A 24,718-nucleotide genomic window follows, 5' to 3' on the forward strand; every position below is an offset into this window, starting at 1 on the left:
TGCAGGTAAAACACATCCTTTGTCACTGGCCTTATAGACCCTCCACATTTCTGTCTTCATCTGCCACAGAAGCAGTGCCGGAAAGAGTCTCAACAGGAAAGTAGTGACTACAGACCCAAAGTCAGTGGGATCTGCTGCTGCTCTATTTCTTTAATGCAAACCTGATTCTTTTACAGTGGTACCTCGGGTTAAGAACTTAATTCTTTCCGGAGGTCCGTTATTAACTTGAAACTGTTCTTAACCTGAAGCACCACTTTAGCTAATGCCGCCGCTGCGTGATTTCTGTTCTCATCCTGAAGCAAAGTTCTTAACCCGAGGTACTATTTCTGGGTTAGCGGAGTCTGTAACCTGAAGCGTCTGTAACCCGAGGTACCACTGTATTCCCATTTTCTTTCACTCCCATTTCCTTTTCATCTGTTGGTCTTATTTACTAATCCATGATCTTGAATTAAGCTAAATCTGTCCCCACCCCCCATGTTTCTCCTTTGTCCATTAGTTCCCCTTTGTATTATTGATTATTTCAGCTTCAGAGGGTTTCAGCTTCAGTTAAAAAGAAGCCAAAAGCCAAAAGGATGATTTGCAGTTTCTAAAACATCTAACATATAATGTAAAAGGTAAATGACCCCTGAACGGTTAAATCCACTCAAAGGCTCATCTTGCTTCATCTAGTCCACTTCATCAGATGCGTGTTATCCTCAGTTGGCAGGTTGGGGTTGTGTTTAAAAGGGAAAATAAATGCAAAGAGCAGCCAGTGATAATTCTTAAATCTTAAACTTATCTGTCCTTATACCAGGAATGGGAAATTTTGTACTGTCAGCTGCATTCCAGCCATGCAAAAGTCAGAGATGTCGGCACGCATGTTCTGTGCATAGGAATGGCAAAACCATTTTGAGGAAGGTGCAAAGTTTTCCATAATGGAACAGCAGCTTTATAAATAACTGATGGTTCTAATGATTCTTTTCTCTGTTTATAAAGCAGGTGCAGATAGTGTGAAGCCACTGGATGGCGTGAGAATTCTTGATCTAACAAGGTTTGTGTTTCTATCTGTAGCTCAGAATAATTCTTAAAGCTTCGCAGCGTAGTGACTAACAATTATCACAATTTAACATTGCAGAGTACTTGCGGGACCTTTTGCCACCATGAATCTGGGAGACCTTGGAGCTGAAGTTATTAAAGTGGAAAAGCCAGGTATAGTTACTTAATCTCCTGCTTTCCTGAGCCAAATCTTTTTTGGCATTGCTGTAGGAGTCTCAGAGAAACAGCGATATTACACACGTAATGGCCACAGTCCCAACACGGAGAGCTAAGTGTGTTTAAGACCTTTAATTTCAATGGATTTAGGTATTGCTTAACTATTTAGATGGTAGCCAATATCTTTTACTTCAAGATGGTGCATTAGCCAACATTCTAAAATCAGCTAAATTAAGGGGAAAGGCAGGGAAGTGCTGTAACTCACTGGAAGAACATCTGCTTTGCACATAGAAGATCCCAGGATCAAGTCCCCTGCATCTCCAAGTAGGACTGGAACAGATTCCTGTCAGAAATTCTGAAGAGCTGCTGTGGACAATACTGAGCTAGATGGACCATTGACTTGACATAAGGCAGTTTCTGTGTTCCTAGTTATGAAGCAGATATGTTTAGTTTCATAACTTGAAACTACACAGTAGAGTAGATAGATGGTAGACTTGTCACAAATAATGTTGTATTATTATTATTATTATTATTATTATTATTATTATTATTATAATATTTTAAAACCCTGCTTCTCCTAAGACTGGCAGGTTGCAGTAGCAGGTTGCCATAGCATCTCATTACTTTACTACGAAGAGGTTTAAAGTGGTAATCTTGTCTGAAGTGAAGCAAGAGTCAGGCCCAGACAGAGGGGGGGGGGGCATATGGCCCACTTGGCCCGGGCCTCCGATTCCAAAGGGGGCCTCGGTCAGCATATTCACAATCACAGGGGATGCACTGGGCAAACGCAAATAAAATTATTTGTCAGCATAACTTTTGTGAAAATTATTTATATACTTACTTATTTATAAGACTTCAGTTACCCCCAGGGTAAAAAAAAAAGGGGGGGCACATTATCTACCTGGCCCGGGCCTCTGCCTGGCTCTGCAAGACCCTGGCAAGAGTACCAGGGTGGTATTGTGGTTGAAGTGTTGGGCTCACACTGGGGAGACCCTGCTTCAGTTTCCTGCTGAACTGTGTGACTTGGGGACAACTACTAACTCTCAGCCTAATCCACCTCGCAGGGTTACTGCGAATAGGAGAAAGGTGGCAGGTTGTTATGAAGGTGAAAATCCCAAACCTACGAGGATGGTGGGATTTTACAAATGTAATAAAATATAGGTTTACAAATGCTTTCCAAAGAACACATGACGGCTCAACTGTGAGTGTGGGCTGACCCCACACCTTCCTCTCTTTGTGTTTAGCACAAAGGTCTGAAGGGGGATGCTGACTGCATTCAACTGAAAGCAGCTAGAATCCTCCCCACCCTCAGGAACCTGTGCGCACAAAAAGTTCCTGCCTGAAGCGAGGTTTCTATCTAGGTTCAACTAACGGAATCCTCCCTCCAGGTTTGGATCTTGCTCCAAATCTCGTGCCCTAGACACAAAGGTCTAGGGAAGAGGGGATGGCAGCCCCCAGCCCTTGAATGCCTGAAGACGGCTCCCCCTCTGTTCTGCCTGCTGAAGAACTGAAGTGTAACTCAGCAAGTTGCATGCGTGTTTCGAGTACAAAAAAAAATTAAATTGATTTTGAGCATACAGTCATACCTCGGGTTAAAGATACTTCAGATGGAGAGTTTTCAGGTTGCGTCCTGCCGCAACCCGGAAGTAATGTAATGGGTTACTTCCGGGTTTCGACGCTAGCATGTGCGCAGATGCGCAAAATGACGTCGCGCGCATGCGCAGAAGTGGCGAATCGCGACTCGCGCAGACGCGGGTTGTGTTCTGCTCAGGATCCGGAATGGATCTCGTTCGCAACCAGAGGTACTGTTGTAATTTTATATTTTTGTCTTTGAGACGCATCCTACACTGCATGCCAAAGACAAAGTGTTGTGAGGCACAATTTAGAATCTAATTGCTGTTAGCGTTGCTGCGTTAATCTGACTGAAGTAACTGCAGGCCCCAGACTAGTTACAAATGTTTGGTTCAGAGATACGTTAGCTAAAGTGATGATGTCGCTGATAAAGATGTTGCTTTTGTTATTAGGCCTTACAAGCTAATCGTTCTTAATTTGTGCTTTATTGCACCAGAAACACATCTTTTGTATGTGCTTTATTTCCTAGTCCTGCTTCCCAGGCAAGAGAGCCTTGCAGGAACACTCTTGTGACCTCTGAAAAGAAAACACACCACCTGGTTTTACATCTGTCTTCAGTGAAACCTCTTGCTTTGGCATGTTAATTGCACATGTGTTGCTTATCGGAGCTCCAGATGTCTAACTGGTCACTGTAAGAACTTACCTCATATCATGTGTATCCATTTGTAGCTCCACTTATTGCAGGAGAATTCTTGTGCAAAATATCTATTTATTATCATATAGTTAGCTGTCCCAGTCTCCTAGTCACAGGGCTAAGGATCTGCATACTTGCATAGGGTATTCGATGTGAGGTGGGAAAACCATGGTATGGGCCTCTGAGTCTCTGCCATTTCAGAAGAAAAATACAGATGCATAAATAGTTCCCCACACCAGAGCCCAACTGGTGTTGGAAAGCTACAACATCAGAGAACCTCCTGTTGAGTTTCATCCTTGATATGTAACCACCAACCTGCCTTCTGAAGTAGTACAGACAAAGGAGATCTGTAACATATAGATCAGTTCTGATTTTCTATCTTCTGCTTCAGACTGGGTCTGTTCTTGGTCCCGGAGATAAATGTGTTGTATTTACCAACATAATGAACTGCAGAGCTTTCATCACAGCATTAAATATTGGCCATGAACCAGGAGAAAACTTATTCTGCAGTTCCTGCATCCCCCAAAGGCTTTTCTTGTAGGGTTGAGAACTGACCCAAAAAACAGAAACAAAACCCAACCAGGCCTGTTGTTGTTGTTTAGTCGTTTAGTTGTGTCCGACTCTTCGTGACCCCATGGACCAGACCACACTAGGAACTCCTGTCTTCTACTGCCTCCCGCAGTTTGGTCAGACTCATGTTTGTAGCTGCGAGAACACTGTCCAACCATCTCGTCCTCTGTCGTCCCCTTCTCCTTGTGCCCTCCATCTTTCCCAACATCAGGGTCTTTTCCAGGGAGTCTTCTCTTCTCATGAGGTGGCCAAAGTGTTGGAGCCTCAGCTTCAGGATCTGTCCTTCCAGTGAGCACTCAGGGCTGATTTCCTTCAGAATGGAGAGGTTTGATCTTCTTGCAGTCCAAGGGACTCTCAAGAGTCTCCTCCAGCACCATAATTCAAAAGCCTCAATTTTTCGGTGATCAGCCTTCTTTATGGTCCAGCTCTGACTTCCATACATCACTACTGGGAAAACCATGGCTTCAACGATACGGACCTTTGTCGGCAAGGCCTACTTCAACTTCAATTGCAGAAATCAGCAGACGAAGCCTTCTGGCATAGCAAAGGGGTGAGGAAGCTTTTCATATTTAAGGGCCAACAGTTCTTGGATACTATGGAATCCAGAGCAACCTTGGCCACAGTTTGACACAATGCTAAGCAGTAGACTAAAGGGTCCCTGACCATTAGGTCCAGTCGTGACCGACTCTGGGGTTGTGGCGCTCATCTCGCTTTATTGGCCGTGGGAACCGGCGTTTGTCCGCAGATAGCTTCCGGGTCATGTGGCCAGCATGACTAAGCTGCTTCTGTCATACCAGAGCAGCGCACGGAAACGTCATTTACCTTCCCGCCGGAGCGGTACCTATTTATCTACTTGCACTTTGACGTGCTTTCGAACTGCTAGGTTGGCAGGAGCAGGGACCGAGCAACGGGAGCTCACCCCGTCACGGGGATTCGAACCGCCGACCTTCTGATCGGCAAGTCCTAGGCTCTGTGGTTTAACCCACAGCGCCACCTGCATCCTATAGCAGTAGACTATGGTTAAACAGATCAGGCTGTGGATCAGTGCTCCTGCTTTGCTGTTCCCTTCCTTCAGTGAGAAGGCAGATCACGGAATAGTATTACATTTGAACCAGCACTTGTGTTTCATTTCAAGCAAACCACAGTCTGAAGTCAAGGTTTGTGCCTAATGTCTCGTCGTCTGTTTAGGAAAAAACAAATGCCGTGCACACACCTCTTGTCGTCTTCCCTCCAGACAAGAGCTCAATGATATTTTTGCCTGTTGAGGCAAAAGCATTCAAGGAGGGTGGGAAACAGGACTGGCGAGAGATGGGGCTTAAGTCAGATAGAGAGCTCTGGAGGGCTACTGATGGTCTCAGGGCCTGAGAGCCAGATTTGACCCACTAAGCCAAGGATTGCGGTTTGTTGCTGCTGCTCAGTAGTGGGGAGAAGGAAAGGGGCAGTGATTTGCACATTCATTGCAAACCGTTAACAGTGGCTTACCATGGTGTCTGAATATAGTCACTATTGGAATTCCTTGTTCTCAGTTCTTTCTACATTCTGCCATTTGATGAATGGCAAAACTTGTTGAGTTTACCTTGCTAAGGGGGTAAGGAAAAAGGAGAAATTAATTAATTCTAAGATAACACATACTGAGTCCCCCCCCCCCCCAAGGTCTTCCTAAGTTTTCAAATTTCCTAGGTAAAGGTTTCCAAATCAGGTCATAACAGATATGTGCATTGCAATCCTTCACATGACTGCTCATACCCCATTGAGGTCTATGGGACTTACTCCTGAGAAAGCAACAGTCAGGCCGCTGTCCCCCCTCCCACTTAGCATGAGATGCAAGCGATACTGTTTGTGCACCAGCACTACAGTTGGCAGCATATTCTTCAGCATATTTATTCAGAAATAAAGCACTGTTCAGTGGGACTTACTCACTAGTAAGTGGCCAGAGAGAAGTAGTTCTGCTGGAGGTAATAATGCCTATACCTTTAAAAATTATAAGGTGGTGGAAGAGGAAGTGTATCCTTTCTGCCTCTTGCTCTGTTGCCACTTTGCCCACAGGAAAGGAAGGTGAGCGAAGGGATCCAGGGGGCAAGAGGTTCAGTAGACAGAACCTTTTGAGCTTTTTAAAACCACAGTTGAAATCTAGCAAGCTAAGCTGCCAGGGTCAGAGTTTCTTCTCTTTTTCCTTCTGCTCGTCTTCATCCCCCAAAGTTACTCGTATTCAAGTGCAGAAGGAATACTTCTGTTTTGCTGAAATAAAATTAGGTCCTCGTTGAGTTTTACCATTTTTCAGTAGTAGATTAAAGGGCAACCATGGTTGTCAGATGATGAAGACATTTGAAGGTGAACTTGAAATAGGAACATGGGGTATGTTAGTTGCCATTTGTACTGTGGTGCAGGAAACTTCTGGAAGCGCACTCACGTGAGCATTATCATTTGCAGGAGCAGGAGATGATACAAGATCCTGGGGACCCCCCTTCCTTGGGATGGAAAGTGTTTACTTTCTCAGTGTAAACAGAAATAAAAAGGTAAGAAGGTTATCTAGCTGCTGCCGCTGAATATTTTAAAAATGGAGAAACATTTTTCTTCCATCTGTGCAATCCCTGTCATATACCCCTATATCACTGTCGGTTTTAGAAATTAATTGTTGGATGCAACTGTTTAGTACTTTAAACAAGCACCAGGGCTGACTTTATTTGTTTTAGCAAAAACAATTCAATGGGAACTTGTTATAATCTTATTAAGAATATTGCATTCTTTCTCCATTACTAGAGCATAGCTGTTAATATGAAGAATCCTAAGGGAGCGAAGATAATTAAAGAGGTATGTTTTAAATACAAAAAAAACCCCTGATTCATTTATGCAGCCTGTAGATTAAGAGCACTTCCCAGGGAAATTGCTTTTATAACATGTGAATACAAATCCTGGGTGAGATCCAGCGTAACATTAGGGCGAGATGTGGGAAAGTTAATGTTCCGCACACAGTTTCCATTAAGTAGGTGGTAGCGCAAGCAGAAGTATAAAATGGCAGCACTGTGCAATATTCTGCCTCCCATTGGATTTGGCTCATTAAGAATGAGGCTGCCACTAGCAGAATGTCTTTTGCTTTAGGAGACTGTCCCAACTGGATTTCACCCATTGCTCTGTTCTGTTTTTGTATTTCACCCTTTGTTATTGAATATATCACATCTGTGAAGGAAACGGACTGTCGGGTATCTTTGTGTGCACCCTAATCTCAGAGCGGCAAGGGACTCCAGGGGTTCCCACCAGGGCTCAGTTTCCTTAGAATGAACTTGAAATTAGACTGTGGTGTCTTTAGGATATAGGGTTTTATTTACACAATCTGAGCACAGGATGGAAGGGCTCACAACATTAACGACCCCAACAGCTCTTGCTGTCCCGTTAGGTTTCCAGGGGGCTCTCTAGAAAGAGGGAAAACACTTGGAACAAGTATAGGTATTTTGCTCTCCCCATTAAAAAAGGATATTATAGAGTTGGAAGAGGGCAACCAGCATTTTTGGAGGGCTGGAACACCTTCTTATTAGAGAATGCCTTGTTGTTTGGGGCTATTTAGTTTGGGAAAAAAGGTGGTTAACAGCATGATCCTTTGCAAGTATACTTGGGAGTAAGTCTCGTTTAGTCAAGTGGAATTTGCTCCCAGGTAAATACCCATAAGCTGCAATCTTGTACCCATTTACCTGGGAGCAAATCCCACTTGACTAAACGATACTTACTCCCAAGTGTACTTGCAAAGGATCATGCTCTACAATCATGATAGGTGTTAGACAGTTATTAATAGCATTGAGAAAGTGAATAGAGAGTGTGTTTTTCTCTTGCTATAGTAGAATTGGGAATCATCCAGTGAAGTTAATTAGCAGTTGAATCAAGACAGACAAAAGAAATTTAATTTGTGGAATACACTGATGTATTTTAGCTAAGATAATAATAATAATAATAATAATAATAATAATAATAATAATAATAGTAATAAATTTTATTTATATCCTGCCCTCCCCAGCCGAAGCCGAGCTCAGGGCGGCTAACAACAATAAAACAGTACAAAAGTACAGCATAAACAACACTCTAAAATCATTCATTATAAAATTAATTAATTCAAGCCACAGGCAACCATTGGGCCAGAGCTCTGCGAAGATTGCTGAGGGAGGGAGTCAGGCTGTGCCCTGGCCAAAGGCCTGGTGGAACAGCTCTGTCTTGCAGGCCCTGCGGAAAGATGTCAAGTCCCGCAGGGCCCTGGTCTCTTGTGACAGAGTGTTCCACCAAATCGGAGCCACAGCCGAAAAAGCCCTGGCTCTAGTTGAGGCCAGCCTAACTTCTCTGTGGCCTGGGACCTTCAAGATGTTTTTATTTGAAGACTGTAAGTTTCTTTGTGGGGTATACCAGGAGAGGCGGTCCCGTAGGTACGAGGGTCCTAGGCCGTATAGGGCTTTAAAGGCTACAAAGAGAGATTAGAGACATTCATGGGGAATTGGCTTATCAGTTGCTGTTAGTCATGTTGTTTGCATGAAGCGTCCAAGCTCCAAGGCACTATAATCACCAAATACCTGTCCAGTCTCCACCTGCTGCCCTCTCACCACCTGGAACAGGTTGTGGAGCATGGACTGGCAGGCAGATGGGAAGTCTGTGTCCCAGGAGATGTCTATGAGCAAGGGTGTTGCAAACATTCCTGGGCTTTGCGGTGCAGGAGAAAAGAGATTGTGCTGGTTCTATCCTGTACCTTGACTCCTGTCAAGGAAAAACAGTTGGGATTGAATGAATAAATGAATGAATGAATAAAACTGATAATTAAGATCAGGAGGACTTCCTCAGTCATTGTTGAAAGAGGCCTATGTGTCCGTTTCTGATTCAGTTTCTCAAAGGCATTACGGTCTTTTCTGCTTTTCATAGCTACATGTGAAAGTCAGTCTACACATGTAGCAGAATGACATTTTTTTTGCATCAGTTTAGTTGCTTGATGTCAGAGCACTGCAGCGTTGCTGTGTTTGCTGAAAAGGAATGATTGATTGCTTCAGAGAGCTTGTTCACTGGTGAAAAGGCTGAATACTAGGAAGAAAGGAAGCAGAACTGATAGTTTCATTTTCTTTTGCTCTGGCAGAGATTACAAAATGCCTTTGGCATGCAAGAAAATAGATCAGAAGCCACAGAAATAATCTGGTTTCTTTTTTCACTTTTTGTCAATTTCCTATTTATCTGTAGACTCTTCAGTCTCTGAGTTATGGGAAACTTTCCCCATTTTGATTGAAATGATTAAGGAGGCTCCAGAACCTTGTCACAAAATAGTATTTCTCTGTTGCTGATTCATCTTGGCTGCTGGTCTGACACAGACATATGGGAAGAGCCCAAGAAGCCCCCAATGGACAAATCACTTTTCTACCGGTATCAAAATATATCCAAGTTGTCCTTCACAACAGAGTCAGATGAAATAATCCAAATGGGAGCAGTCAAATATATTCACCATCAACTCATTAAATTGTAGATGTTCTGGGAAGCAATAATAATATAGATATTTTTTAAAAAATAATTCCTCAGCTTCTAAGATAGCAGCCAAATACTCATTTGACCCTGACCATTCTTGCTTTGACCTATGATTCTATTTCTCTCCCCGACTGTCTTAGCTTTGCAGTAATTTGATTAGTTTAGTCTAGCTTGCAAAATGTAAGAATGACATAAAAAAAATCAGAATGTGGAGTAATTGTAAACGATAGGCATTCTACGCTTGCATGCGATGCTGTTCATTCAAGCATGATTCACATCCATAAGATATTCTCTGGCTACACAAAGCTCATAAGGATGTGTTCTTTTTCTTTCAGCAACAAAGCTTTGCCTAAGTGGTGTACAGTGTTGTTGTTTTAAGTTCCCATCTGTTCTTCTGATGGAAGAACATATTTGTTGGCCTGGTTTCTTTTTTAGCCTTAAGTGTAGCTAAACAATCACAAAAGCTACAGCAATAATGGTTGTGATTGCTGATATGATGACACCAGTTTACAGAAACCAGTTCCAGTGTATTCATACTAATCAGCCAGATATATGATATTTTTCAGAAAATGATTTCTTGGCCAATTTAAAATAATCTAAAACAGGTCGCTTCTAAACAAAATCTGACCTTAATATTTGTACGTTTACTTATGTGGAGGGGAGAGTGCATTTGGGCTATGGGAAATAGGAGGGTGTTCCTGCAATAGTAGGGTGCTAGAGTGCTTTTGTGGGATTGGTTGTGTTAGCCCTGAGAGATGGAGTCCCGTTCTTATAATGGACAACACACATGGCTGTTGCATCTATCTCAGATGCAAAAGGAGGCACAGTCAGGGCAGTATCCTGCCAGAACCAGGCTTCAAAACTTATTTGGTGCTGATCCTAAATAATATTGTCAAGTGCACCCCAGTTTCTGAGGGGTAAGAGATCTCAATGTCTCAGTGTCCCAGGGCCTTGCAGTGAAGGTCACCGGAGACTGCTGGCTTTTTCAGCACTATAATATTTATTTATACAAGCATATGTACAGGCTGAGCATAAGAAGGAAAGGTCACTTCTGTGGATCTGTTTCCCCCTTAGCCTTGGGGGCCATGGGCTTGCTTTCCAAAACCTGAGCACTGGATCCGGAACAGAGAGCGAGTCCGGCCTCTCAGTCTGTTTTGTCCTTTTCCGTCTTTCAGCCTTGCTGACACCTCTTCCAGCCAGTGAGGCTTGCCCTTTTCTGCTTACATTCAGGAGGATATCCTGCTATTCTTTTCTCTGGCAACTCACTGTCCTGGTTTACATTACAAGTTAGATAATTAACAGACCTGGTTAGGCTGTTTATGTAACAGGATGAAATTAGCTTCTTTGCTATCAGTCTTTTCTTCCACAGAATCCAATCTTGCAGCCGTATAATCCACAGGAGGAGATCCCAAAAACCCATTTGGTCTAACCCAAATTCATTACAACCTAGATGTATTAACTTCATTGCATATATTTAGTGGGGGAAGGAAGAAAAGTAGAGCCACAAGTGTTAATATGTGTTAATAACTGAACTTTGCACAGCCCAAATAGTACAAAATCAGAGGAAGGCATGTACTGTATAGCTAATGTTTATGTTTCATACTTAAATTACTCAAGTATAGAAACATCCTTTCCAATAAATGAATACTCACAAACTCTTTGTTGACATGTGTGCTCTGGGTAGATATAAATGCTATTTTATAAGGACATATTTGAATGGGGCTGATGATTTTTGGGGTGGGGCATTGCTTTGAGTATGCCTTGAGTATGGTTTGAGTATGCCTTGAGTATGGTTTGAGTATGCCTTGAGTATGGTTTGAACTACGGAAAGTTTACAAATAAAATGAATTATGCGTGATCAGAGGCGTGGAATATTATGGGCCATGGAAGAAAAAGGAGGATATCTTAATAGCATGAGTTCAAAAGAACTGTATACATTGTAGATGCAATCTAGAAAAGCTATGACTGACCATTAGGATTGCAAGATAGTCATGACTAGATCCAGTTCCATTTGTTTCCATGCAGCCTAATCCTGCACATATTTACTGGCAGGAGTCCCATGAATTCTGTGCCTATTTACTTGGGAATAAAGCTTCATGTAGCTCAGGAAGCTGCACTTTTGAGAAAACATGCCACATTGAAAGTTGCCATTTCCCCATTCAATATTAATATTTTTTAAAAAAAACTAACAAAGCTCAGCAAGATGATTTCCCATTGCCCCTCTGAGGCACTTGGGTAGAGGTTTTCATTTCAGAAGTCGTGAATATATGCTCTGAAACTTCAGTTTCACTCTCAAGAAGAGTTAAACAAACTTGAAAATCCCAATCCCTGCTTTTAGCAATGACCAAGAACCTTTGCACCTGTTGTATAACCCCAGAGCTGCATATGGAAATAGAAGGTGTTTGTAACCTCCTGCTCAAGGCTGTTACCTGTCCCTTCCACCCTGTCCCTCTCGTCTGCACCCCAGCCGGGGAGGAATGGTCTCCCATGCGACAGTCTTGTTTAAGGGTTCAACTGATTATTTCAGGTCTTTGAATTTCAGATCTCCAAGAGCCAACACACCATTGAAAAAGATACCCTATATATGAAGTGTTTTGACAATATCACCAGCTTTATCAGCAAAACAAAGTAAATTGATGTTTCTGTTTCTTCTGCACCTGTTCCTGAAACAGTAACTGACAATTACAATGTAGGTTTTGCCCCTTGTTACGCCTAGACAGCTCCTATGGCAACTCACTGCCACAGTCGTATGGTGGCAACATACATCTGACATATTGAATATTTTACTGGAGAATCTGCCCCTCTAAGGCAGACATCATGTCTGCTGTGTAATTGCCTAGGGTGTAAAAAGCATTCGTGCAGGATTGTAAATTTTAATTAAGCGAGGCTCTTTTGGTTTTTGACTTGGGTACCACAGCAGTGCTAGAACTGTCTTGTTTACTGAAATTTTAAATTAAATTACATTGTGAAGTTGCTGACCTTTTGGAAGTTCATTAAGAGTCTGACTCATCCTCACCTTTTTATTTCCAGCTTGCAGCTGTTTGTGATGTTTTTGTGGAGAATTATGTCCCTGGGAAACTGGCTGAAATGGGCCTGGGGTATGAAGACATTAACAAGATTGCACCTCACATTGTTTACTGTTCAATAACAGGTATTTAACTTGCGTTACACCTCAGTGATAAAGTATTCAGCAATTTTATTTGTTTTCTCTGGTATTTTGAAATGAAAGAAAGGCATTTTTTTTTAAAAAATCTGCTTTTTATTTTTCATTTACATTCTGGTTAGTGGAGTGTTAGTTGTGGAAATAGTCATAGCATTCTCTGGCCCCACCTTCCTGAAAACCAGTTGGAAGAATGGCTGGGGAATTAATTTTATTCCCCACTCCTTTCAGGCCAAGGCTGGAATCTGGCTTTTTTCTCAGAACGCTAGTTCTGCCTACCAGCGCCTTGTTTGATTCTTACGAAACAACTGGCTTACCCTTCCTCATGATGCAGCTTGTAAAACCCGGTTTGTACAATCCAGGCCTCTGTAGGGGTCTGATGAAGCTGCAAGCATGACAGCTTTCGTATTGAGGCATCGTTTTTTGAGAACTTCTTTCTCCATGCTGGGGCTGTCTGAAACACTGACAGGCTGCTTTTGGGCTGCTCTAATCTGCGGGTGGCGCTGTGGGTTAAAGGCTCAGCGCCTAGGACTTGCTGATCGAAAGGTCGGCGGTTCGAATCCCCGCGGCGGGGTGCGCTCCTGTCGCTCGGTCCCAGCGCCTGCCAACCTAGCAGTTCGAAACCCCCCCCCCCCGGGTGCAAGTAGATAAATAGGGACCGCTTACTAGCGGGAAGGTAAACGGCGTTTCCGTGTGCTGCGCTGGCTCGCCAGATGCAGCTTGTCACGCTGGCCACGTGACCCGGAAGTGTCTGCGGACAGCGCTGGCCCCCGGCCTCTTGAGTGAGATTGGCGCACAACCCTAGAGTCTGTCAAGACTGGCCCGTACGGGCAGGGGTACCTTTACCTTTACCTTTAATCATGCAAAATCACCACACTGGCCATGTCTTCATGTTACGCTAACACATAGTTTAAGCACCATGTACATGAGCAAAAAGTCTGCCTGAAGCCTACAGCTTCTGTAGTCTCCCCTCCTTTCTGCATAATAATAATAATAATAATAATAATAATAAATTATATTTATTTTATTTATAGTCTTGGGAAAGGACTTCAGAAGAGTTACCTTAATTTTACATGTAATTTGAAGCAAACACTGGTCAGTTTCAAAAAATGCCATCTTCAAACCACTAACCACTGAACCAACCTTCCCCCAAAGTGATGTCCCCCAATTATTGTTAGATTGAAACTGCCACCAGCCTAGCAGGAATGCTCATATAGGCTGGGGCTAAAAGGGAGATGTTGTCCAACAGCCTATGGTGGGCACCAGGTTGGCAAAGACTGTGCTGAACTCTGGTTTACATGCAAATGCCTGTGTGTGAACAGCCCTCACTTGGAGGTGCCAGTCAGGCTGCAAATGCAAGAATGGTTATGGTGCTGCAGAGGTGCTTGTGTGAGGGCCTTGGTTGGATCCTGTAACGTTGTCATGTGAGTAGATGATCCTGAGAAAGATTATCTGGGCTGGTGAACTACCGTATTTTTCGCCCTATAGGACACACCGTCCCATAGGCACACCTAGTTTTTTTGGGGGGAAATAAAGGGGGGAAAATTATTTCCCCCCCAGGCATGGGGCTGGGGCGGGGGAAGCTCGAGCTTTCCCCAACCCCAGCCCCCAAACAGGCAGCTCTCTGCAAGCCGTGGGAGCGCTCCTGCTGCTTGCGGAGAGGTGCACGAAGCCTGGACGCGCTGAGCTGAGCGCGCGCAGGCTTCAGCATGCAGGCAACTCTCCGCAAGCAGCGGGAGCCCAGCGCTGGGCTCCCGCTGCTTGCGGATAGCTTCCTGAAGCCTGGAGAGCGAGAGGGGTCGGTGCGCACCGACCCCTCTCGCTCTCCAGGCTTCAGCGAAAGCCTGCATTCGCCCCATAGGACGCACACACATTTCCCCTTCATTTTTGGAGGGGGAAAAGTGCGTCCTATAGGGTGAAAAATACGGTATTTCACAAAACTCAAGGAAGTAGCCTGGCTGTTCCAAAGGAGCTGCTGGTTATTAAATGATGAATCATTTCATTTGTTAACCACTAAAAATAGTAGTTCGTGTACATGGCACAATAGTGGTAAGTAAATTGTCATCTTTGGTCCAGATGCTTAAGTAGCTGTTTCAGTTTCCACGTCTACCTATGGGCCTCCTGCAGATCTATGGGAAGCTCCAGGCAGCTAATGCTAAGCACATGCGTAAGTGTTTATTGCTTCCTTCTCCTATGGTGCTTTTGGGTTTAGTAGCCCTTTAACAAGTCTAGGTCTTGTTTCATCTCCACAAAGCATTGTGATATCGGGGCACCGTTGTAGGTGAGCAAAGCCAGGACAGCACTTGTTTTTCTCCATGGTTCCTTTGTGTTATGGAGCATTCTCTTTGACCTCGTGCCGTTTCTGACCTTTCAGTTTCAGTTTGTGGTCTGGTTGTTGCTTCACAAAAGTTTGTGCTAGCCAGAGGGACTCCTCTGTATGAAAACAGATTTTCCCCTCGCTCCCCGTGTCTTTGCAATATATAGCCTCTCTGGCACATATATTCTGTTCTGGATATTTTCCTATTCATATAGACAGTTGTTGTCACATGTCTGTTGTTCATTGCATCAGCTTTGAAGGTTTCTCATATTGTGCTGTCATTGTGTCTCTGGGATGCCTCTGTAGGGAGAATAGTTGGTGCCAAAAAGTCTAGTCCAACTTCTGCTTTGATGCCTCTCAAGTTTGTGGTTATCCCAAGAGACTATGCCAGCCCAAAAAGGATTCTTTCTATTAGAAGGACAGGATTCCTCATTTAATGCGAGAAAAAATTAATATATTTTTGGCATGTAAAGATTTAAAACACACATACTCACTTATATACTCGAAATAGGCCAAAATTTCAGTCATTTGCAACCTACAGTGGTGCCTCGCAAGACGAAAAGAATCCGTTCCGCGATTCTTTTCGTCTAGCGGTTTTTTCGTTTTGCGAAGCAACCCCATTGGCGGCTAAGCGGATTAGCGCTATTAGCGATTTAGCGCTATTAGCGGCTTAGCGGCTAAGCTGTTTAAAGCCTATTAACGGCTTAGCGGCTTTGAAAAAGGGGGGGGGGGAGCAAAAAAAAAATGGCGAGACTCGCAAGACGTTTTCGTCTTGCGAAGCAAGCCCATAGGGAAATTCGTCTTGCGAAGCGCCTCCGCGACAGAAAACCCTTTCGTCTTGCGGGTTTTTCGTCTTGCGAGGCATTCGTCTTGCGGGGCACCACTGTAATTGCTTGTTTGGAGACTTTTCTTTGGGAATGAGGCAGGTAGTGACATTATCAGGAGACATAATTATTATCTTTAGCTTTGGAACGTGTATGTGTTTGCACTTTGAACTAACACATTTTAAAGGGACACTTATAAAAATATTAAGGTGTTTGTGCCTGTGGTTTGATTCCCACCCTACTGCCCCTGCATGGACCCGACCACATTTGCCTTTTCTTCATTATCAAAAACATTTGTTCATTTGGTTCTTAGAAAGAATCCAGACAGAAGTTGTGGGATAAAAATGGAGAAGAGAGTATTATATTAAATGCTGTGTGGAAATATAGCATTAGATCCAATGTCTTAGCCGTGATAAGGAGCCTTCTTCGAATGTAACAGCTGCTTTGGAGATTCATGTAAATTTAACATGTAATTCAGACATTGATGCTTTTGCATAAGGTACCCCGTTGCTCTTAGATCTTATTATTACTATTCTTTTTAAACAGACCATGGGTGTCTTTTAACATGATATTGAGTAGAACATTCTGTTCCTATAATATGAGGCATAGTGGACTTGCTTTAACTTGACTTGGGTGAGGTTATTAGCACAGTACCATTGCCTTTTAGTGGACAAATTGGGCTATCTAATGCATTGGGTAATGTGTGAATACACAGATGTTTAGAAAACTGCACCCAAAGATCAATAATATGATTGATCAATAATCCATTTGACATGCCAACAGTTTTTGATACCATTGGCAGGCGTTGCCAGCTCTTCTGGGCTTACGGGCACAGGGAGAACTCAGTGGGCATCATTGACACTTCACCTCCTATTAAAGCCAATCAAAGCCTTATTCTAAGCCTCCCTCAGATGCATCTCCCCTCACTACACCTCCATGCTGCAATTAGGCTTGCGTAAAATGTTCTGTTGGCTACAATAGGCAGCCTTTGCCAAGCCTAATTTCAGAAGTTGGGAAAGTTGCTGCAGCTTGAGGGGGAAGCTCTGGGCTCCTATTGGAAGCCTCATGGGAGACACTGGCAGGTATGTGTGCACCTGCTGGTGTTCCATTGATGAGCCCTGGAGCGTGGTGTCCTCTTGGACTGCCTCTGCAGGTTGGGAGGGGGAATTACGGCGATACATTGTGCACCTTGGTTAGCATTAGCCATGGCTGTGGGTAGTGCTGATGTAACCCTTAACCTTGGTTAAGTCTAGCAGGAGTGACTTTCATGTAAGGTGAGGCCTGGGATGAAGGCCCAAGTAATCTCACATTCCATTTCTTCTCCCTTAGCCCAGGTTAAAGGGTTGAGAACATGACATTGCCACTGGCCCTAGGGGAAGTACTAAAGAATAGTAACTAATTTAGCAATATAAGGTTGTCTGCATTGTGTTTTTATTTTAGGATTGAAACAATTGTGAAATAGAACAACATTTGCATCAGCATCAACAAATTAAATTGTTTTCAGTGCAATCCCCCACCCCAAAAGTGAGTGTTTGGAATCGAAGAGTTAAGGTGGTGATTGGTGACAATCCAAGTAGCATTTCAGAGAGCAAAGGTCCTGTGTGAGAAAATAATTTATGTGTAGATAACCCAAATATGAACTCCCTTTGGAAATTTTGATTACTAAACTTGGATTTCTTACCTAAACAGTCCTGATTGAATCTACATAGCCCCCTGCGCTGGTGATTGCTCTGGTGCTGCTATTGCCAGGGTGCATCTCAACCGCCACACTGCTTGGTGATGCTCTCAGGGCTCTGTCCATCTGTTCTTGCTCATAGGTTGGCTTAGTTAGTGATGGGGTAATCTTAGAAGCAGCGTTACTTTGATCTGTTCTGACAGCTTGGTGGTTGAGGTTGGTTTAAGTTTATTGTGTTTGTCCAGTTAACGTAAAGCACAGAAAAAATGTGCTTTTGCGGATGGCTGGTAGGGGCTGATTTAAATAGAGACTGAACTACGAAGGAAAGTAGATCCATTTATGAAGAGGCGGCAACCATTAGAGGGTCATCTCCAAGCGATGACACACCTAATGAAAGCAACGTTGAAAAGAAAATTGTGTGTCGGGATGGGGGAAAAAAGAAATACATCATACTCAGAAGATCCTTTGCCTTTAAGACAGTAGCATTATCAGTGTTACGTACCTGCTTGAAAATTTGAATCTGCTTTTAACTTCAGGTAATCTGGATAACTCAGGCAACCTTAGTTAAATCAGCAAACCTCTTTCAGTCTATGCATTTCCGTATTTCATTAGCTAGAGCACTCTAAACCCCAGTGGAAAAGGCTTACATCAACTTCCGTCAATTATCAGCGTCCTCTTCAGACCCCCTTGAAGCACAGAGCCGAACTTTTCGAAGGTGGAACATGAAGTTGAACAGCCCACTGGTGTGGTCTTGTGGAAAGTAAACCCTGAAGAATTGCAAGGATGTACTGGCAAAATGTACAAAGTGGAGTCTTAAACATGTTTGCTCACAAGCAAATCCCAGAACGTTGCTGTAATTCAGGGATAGGTACTCTGTGGTTCTCCAGATGTTGTTGGAGTGCAGTTCCCAGAACCCCTGGCCATTGGGCCACATTGGCTGGGGCTGAGGGCAGTTGCTAAATCTAGCAACATGTGCATGACCACAGGTTCCTTATCCTTTGGCTGAACACTCTTGCTGGCTTCACTTGTAATGAGATTTGGAAGGATGGTAGACATGGGGTAGGGAGTCTCTTGCAAAGATATTGCTAAACTCTGCTCTAGGTGAAGAGGAAGTTGCAGCTACTCCTGCAAGCAGTGATGCGTGCAGGTGTAGTGCTGCATTATTTCAACCCCCGGAAAACAGTCAATTACAGTCTCTTATCTGTCAGCTCGTAAATCAGGAGTGCCTTCTTCTGCCGGCTTTAATTGCCTGGCACGGACTTCAAAAGTCTCTTGCTGTCGCGGCCGAAATAAAATCCACATACTTCATTCCTTCCTGGAATGCTGCAGCAGCCAACAGCAGTCCTACACCAGTGTAAAGCCTCGGATCTGGGCCCATAACCTCGATGTCGGCACCTGGGGGTCGGAAGGCCAGCTGGCTAGCCCCCAGCTGGATCGTCTCCCTTTCAGCCTTCACGCTGCAGAGATTCATCGACCTCTGGCTCTGATGTAAATTGCTGCCTTGAGCACACTATACATAGCAGAGTAAATACTGCACAACAGAAGAGGCTGAGGCTGTGGATACATACTAATACTACGATACTACAGATTTATTTTACATAAATCAGAACAAAGAAACATGTCGTCTCTCCTTGCCATCTTCTCGGAGAGAGACTCAACAACAAAAGCAATACGCACTTAGCGGAAGTTCCGCTCACGGGACCCAGCAGTCTGTGCTGGAATGTAAACAGACATGTGACAAGCAACAATCCCATGTTTGCAACAAAAGGTGGAATGGAATCTCCCAACACATTCTTGGTAGGCAGGGAGGATAATTTCCAAAGGTGTTTATTTTTATGCACAAATAATTAAGCAGAAGCACATAATAACTTAACAGGCAGTTCTATTTGCAGTTAAAGATCCACCAAGGTCCCAACTAGATTCAGTGCAGTGAAAAAGTACTGCCAGCTTTTAAAACTGTTTTAAAATAACAACCATGGGGGTCTTTAGTCTGAATCACTCCACTTCCAAGGCTTGCCATTACATCCCAAAAGCTCCAGTTAGATTTCTAGCCCTTTTGAGGAGCACCTCTCATCATTAGCTATGAAAGCTCAACCCATCTTCTTGGACTGTTAGAAGTTCCATGTCTTTGATTGTTTCTGGAAAGTGCAGATAATAGGCACCTGTCATATCTCATCAGGGGTGCTGTTCCACAGAACAGGAGTAGCCACATGGAGAGTCCTTCTCTGAGATGCTGTGGAGCTGGGTTTTGTTGTTTGGGGGACTTTAAGGGGAAATTTCTGCAGAACCCAGTGAACTACCACATACATAAGTAATAAGGCAGTCTCTCATGTAACTTGGCCTTATATGTTATCAGTGTACTACAGTGGTACCTCGTTTTATGAACTTAATCCGTTCCGGAAGTCCGTTCTTAAACCGAAACCATTCTTAATCCGAGGCACACTTTCCCTAATGAGGCCTCCCGCTGCTGGTGCCCTTCCACCGTTCAGATTCCGTTCTTAGACCAAGGTAAAATTCGCAAACCGGGACACTACTTCCGGTTTTGCGGAGTTTGTAAACCGAATCGTTCTTAAACAGGACTGTCCTTAAACCGAGGTACCAGTGTAATGACATCTCGCTCTGTGTCTCCTGATGGCCACTCCCAACTGCTTCATATAGATGATAAATAGCATTCAAGACAAGAGAGTGCCCTGGGGCATCCCATAATTCAGGTGACATGGGGCAAAGAAGTACTCATCCAGTGCTATCTCCAAGAGCCTAAAATGATTTCTCGCCATGTAATTCCGGATTGTCTGAGGACTTGCATGTCGTCAGGCTTTTTTGTCTTCCTTCAGGTATCTATTTGTTAGGGGATGAAACAGCTTTTTAATTCCAACAGTGGAAGAATGGAGAAGGAAATTGACCGAATATGCAGAATTGGATAAATTAAGTGGGAAGATTCGATACCAGAAAGACCAAAAGTTTATCGAGGACTGGGGAAAATTTACAGAATATCTGAAAAATATATGTGATGCACAGACAACGCTTGTTGGTTTTGAAGAGACTCTGTGAAATAGTAAGAAATACTGCAAAAAAGAGAGTAAGAGGAAAAGGAGTGGGGAAAGCCAATATCATGTTTAGAAATGCGTCAATAAATAGAAATTTTTCGAAAGATTGACAGAGAAACTGAGGGAAGTCAAAAATTGAAGCATGAGTGTAAAATAATTTGTTGACTGTATAAAACTTGTTTGGAAAATGAATAATTAAAAAAAAAAAAGAAACAGCTTTTTAAAATTTAATTTCTTTCTCACGACATACAGGCGGGTGGAAATGGTTGGAGGTGGAGAGAGCAAAGCCACTCATGGGAAGCCAGGAATTCTTGATGGTGATAGACATGGAAGGGGGGAAGGTCAGGGTGTATGGGCTCAGTCTGGCAGCACCTAACAGTTTTTGGGTGACTTGGTGTGGGGCTGGCCTTTAGCTGAACCATGTGATCCTGTCCTGGGTTGTCCTCCTGTCAGGATGCTCAAACATGAGCAAGAGCTCTCAGTGGGGAGCTGTAGGGAAGAAAGCCTGCACAGGCAATAACATAGCCAGTCCTCTACACCAATTATACTGCCCCCTTTTAATTGACATCATTCTAATCAATTATCTGGAAATCAAATAAAACCATGGCCGGTATCCCAACAAAGAATGATTTCCCAGTACCTGCAAGTGGGAAGCAACTTGATTTAACAATATGTCTTACGGCTATTTAAAGTCTACATTTTGAGGGTTTAAATGGCTTTCATGCGGATGACCCAATACGCAATAGAAAGCAGATTCTATATGTGTTATTTTCCAACTTGCAGTAAAGTTATGTGGTGTGCAGAATTATGTACCTGAGAAATGGAAGACACAGAAAATTTAGTTTATTTTGAAAAACGAATAGGGCATTGCTTTTCTAAATTTTAAATAAACAGTGTGTGTTTTCATTGCAAACAAACAAGGATGGTATGAAAATTAAAGATGAATGAATTCTGAATCATTTTGTTCCTCAAATTGATTTGCTCCTTTTCAGTGTTAAATGAAACTGTACATCTGGTAATGCATATTGGCAGAGAGAGATAAACAACATTCCTGTTCTGCTAAGGAGCTAACTTGCTTGGCATGCTGCACTGGACTTTAATATAGATGCTATTTCTTAGGGTTACTAGAAACCAAATGTGCTTTGATATTTCTGATGATAAGCAGAATCAGTTTCTGATGCATGCATTTTGGAGGGGACTTGAAAAACAGCCGAGAAGCCTTGCTGCAGTCTGTGCTCTGTTTCAGGAGTTTTATCAACTGGAAAAGTTTTATCAACTGGAAGAGTTTTGAGTGGAAAAAACACACAGCTAAGACTTTGGGATCTAAGTGACCCCTCCCCCACCGAGAAACAGAAAAAAAGGTGTGAAAGGGAAAGACTTAAACGGAGGCCGTTTTGTGAAACAGATAATTGCTTGTCTTGTGGAAAGGCAGTGGCGTAGCATGGGGGGTGCAGGGGGGGCCGGCCGCACCGGGCGCAACATCTGGGGGTTAGGGTTAGGGGGCACAAATCCACGGGTTAGGGGGTGCAAATTACTTGCCTTGCCCCAGGTGCTGACAACCCACGCTACGCCACTGTGGAAAGGCAATTTAATTGAAGAATCAGGCCTGCCATTTGGGCTTCCTTCTGCATTCAGCCTTGTTCCTGCCCACATAGTGGGAATTCTGCCTTTGCCCAGTTTAGTTGGGCACCAGCTGCATCTATCCCTGAGGAAGTCTATTCTGTCTATAGCAACCGGTGCCCCAGTTACATCCAGGTTAGATTACTCCAGTTCACTCTTTGGAGTCTTTGGATCATGTTAACAAGTGCTCTGGTACACTTGTGTGGATTATTAGTTTCAGGGCACAGTTCAGAGAGTTGCGTCTTTCTCCTGCTCCTCCTCCTCCCTTGAATTTTTTTTAAAAAGTAGTAACAACATAGCAGTGCTGACCTTTGTAGTGTACACATCAAAAAGCTGTTGAGGTCAACAGAAAAAGAAGAAGTTACAGACAAATGATTAGACTCCTTCAAGTGACATGCAATTTATAGCCTGCTGCCACTAGCAGTTTTGCTATCAATACATTATGTACTAGGGACGCGGGTGGCGCTGTGGGTAAAACCTCAGCGCCTAGGACTTGCCGATCGCATGGTCGGCAGTTTGAATCCCCGCGGCAGGGTGAGCTCCCGTCGTTCGGTCCCAGCTCCTGCCCACCTAGGAGTTCGAAAGCACCCTTAAGTGCAAGTAGATAAATAGGGACCGCTTACTAGCGGGAAGGTAAACGGCGTTTCCGTGTGCAGCTCTGGCTCGCCAGAGCAGCTTCGTCACGCTGGCCACGTGACCCGGAAGTGTCTTCGGGCAGCGCTGGCTCCCGGCCTCTTAAGTGAGATGAGCGCACAACCCTAGAGTCTGTCAAGACTGGCCTGTACGGGCAGGGGTACCTTTACCTTTACCTTTACATTATGTACTAGGGATTTATTAATACCTTCCCTAAATATAGAAATGGGACGCGGGTGGCGCTGTGGGTTAAACCACAGAGCCTAGGGCTTGCCGATCGGAAGGTCAGTGGTTCAAATCCCCGCGATGGGGTGAGCTCCCATTGCTCGGTCCCTGTTCCTGCCAACCTTGCAGTTCGAAAGCATGTCAAGGTGAAAGTAGATAAATAGGTACCGCTCCGGCGGCAAGGTAAACGGCATTTCCCTGTGCTGCTCTGGTTTGCCAGAAGCGGCTTAGGCATGCTGGCCACATGACCTGGAAGCTGTACGCCGGCTCCCTCGGCCAATAAAGCGAGATGAGCGCCGCAACCCCAGAGTCGGTCACGACTGGACCTAATGGTCAGGGGTCCCTTTACCTTTAAATATAGAAAGGAAGACAAGAACGGGATTTTGAGCCCCTTAATAATTTGTGCGTAGGATACCCGAGAAGCTGCCACCTCACATACCAGCTGCCTGTTCATTAAGATCTAGTGAGGAGGCCACCCTGTGTCCCACCTATGGTGGTAATGAGATGGCTTGGAACATGAAATAGGGCCTTCTCAGTGGCTGTACCAGTGTTATGGAACACCTTGCCCCATGAGGTTTGGGTGGCTCCATCTTTGATTGCAGCTTGGTTGTTTGTGAAGCCTCTTTCAGTTTGGCAGGCTTTGGATTTGTCCTTCTGAGTTGTTATTAGTGGGAAACTGAGACCCCAGAATCGTTTTGACTCCCTAACTTCAGTGAGTCCACTTAGAACTTACAGTCATGGGAAAAAGAAAGTGCACCCTCTTTGACTTCTGTGGTTTTATTTATGAAGACATAATAACAATCATCTGTTCCTTAAAAAGGTAAAGGACCCCTGACAGTTAAGTCCAGTCGCAAATGACTCTGGGGTTGCAGCGCTCATCTCGCTTTACTGGCCAAGGGAGCCGACGTTCATCCACAGACAGTTTTTCCAGGTCATGTGGCCAGCATGACTAAGCCACTTTTGGCGAAACTAGAGCAGCGCACGGAAACGCCGTTTACCTCCCCACTGGAGTGGTACCGATTTATCTACTTGCACTACTGGCCAACCTACTCGAACAGCTAGGTTGGCAGGAGCTGGGACCGAGCAACGGGAGCTCACCCCGTCACGGGGATTCGAACCGCCGAACTTCCGATAGGCAAGCCCTAGTCTCAGTGGCTTAGACAGGTCTTAAAATTAGGTACGCAAATACAACCTCAGATAAAGAACAACAAACGACATCTTACACAGTGTCATGATTTATTTGACAGAAATAAAGCCAAAATGGAGAAATCATGTGTGAAAAACTAAGTACTCCCCTACTGCTTCCATAGAAGTCCTACAGAAAATGATTACTTCAAGTTATTGCTGCTTAAGGTTCAACAAGCTATTGAATAATAAGGTGTACTTAGTTTTTCACACATGGCTTTTCCATTTTGGCTTTATTTCTGTTAAATAAATAATGACACGATGCAATATGTCATGTGTGGTTGTTCATCTGAGATTGTATCTACCTAATTTTAAGACCTGCTAAGGAACAGATGAATGTTGTTATGTCTTCATATGTAAAATCACAGAATTCAAAGAGGGTTCACTTTCTTTTTCCCATGACTGTACAGTGGTACCTTGGTTTAAGAACAGCTTAGTTTATGAACAACTTAGATTAAGAACACTGCAAACCTGGAAGTAGCTCTTTTGGTTTGTGAACTTCGCTTTGGAATAAAAACATGTTT

General features: G+C 43.8%; 1 protein-coding gene across 7 annotated transcripts in view; it reads left to right on the plus strand.

The window, feature by feature from the left end:
• The window catches only part of SUGCT (succinyl-CoA:glutarate-CoA transferase), a 287,447-nt gene that overhangs the window by 4,761 nt on the left and 257,968 nt on the right, over nt 1-24,718 (plus strand). For 4 of the 7 annotated variants that reach the window (XM_077916528.1, XM_028750513.2, XM_077916529.1 and 1 more), the window contains exons 2-6: nt 976-1,030; nt 1,115-1,188; nt 6,458-6,543; nt 6,788-6,838; nt 12,539-12,659. In XM_077916528.1, coding sequence (XP_077772654.1) covers nt 976-1,030; nt 1,115-1,188; nt 6,458-6,543; nt 6,788-6,838; nt 12,539-12,659 — 387 coding nt within the window. The remainder of the gene's footprint in view (nt 1-975; nt 1,031-1,114; nt 1,189-6,457; nt 6,544-6,787; nt 6,839-12,538; nt 12,660-24,718) is intronic. The other 3 variants (XM_077916530.1, XM_077916531.1, XM_077916527.1) reach the window with 3 other exon arrangements.

This window comes from Podarcis muralis, chromosome 12 (genome assembly GCF_964188315.1).
Source record: "Podarcis muralis chromosome 12, rPodMur119.hap1.1, whole genome shotgun sequence".
NCBI lineage: Eukaryota > Metazoa > Chordata > Lepidosauria > Squamata > Lacertidae > Podarcis > Podarcis muralis.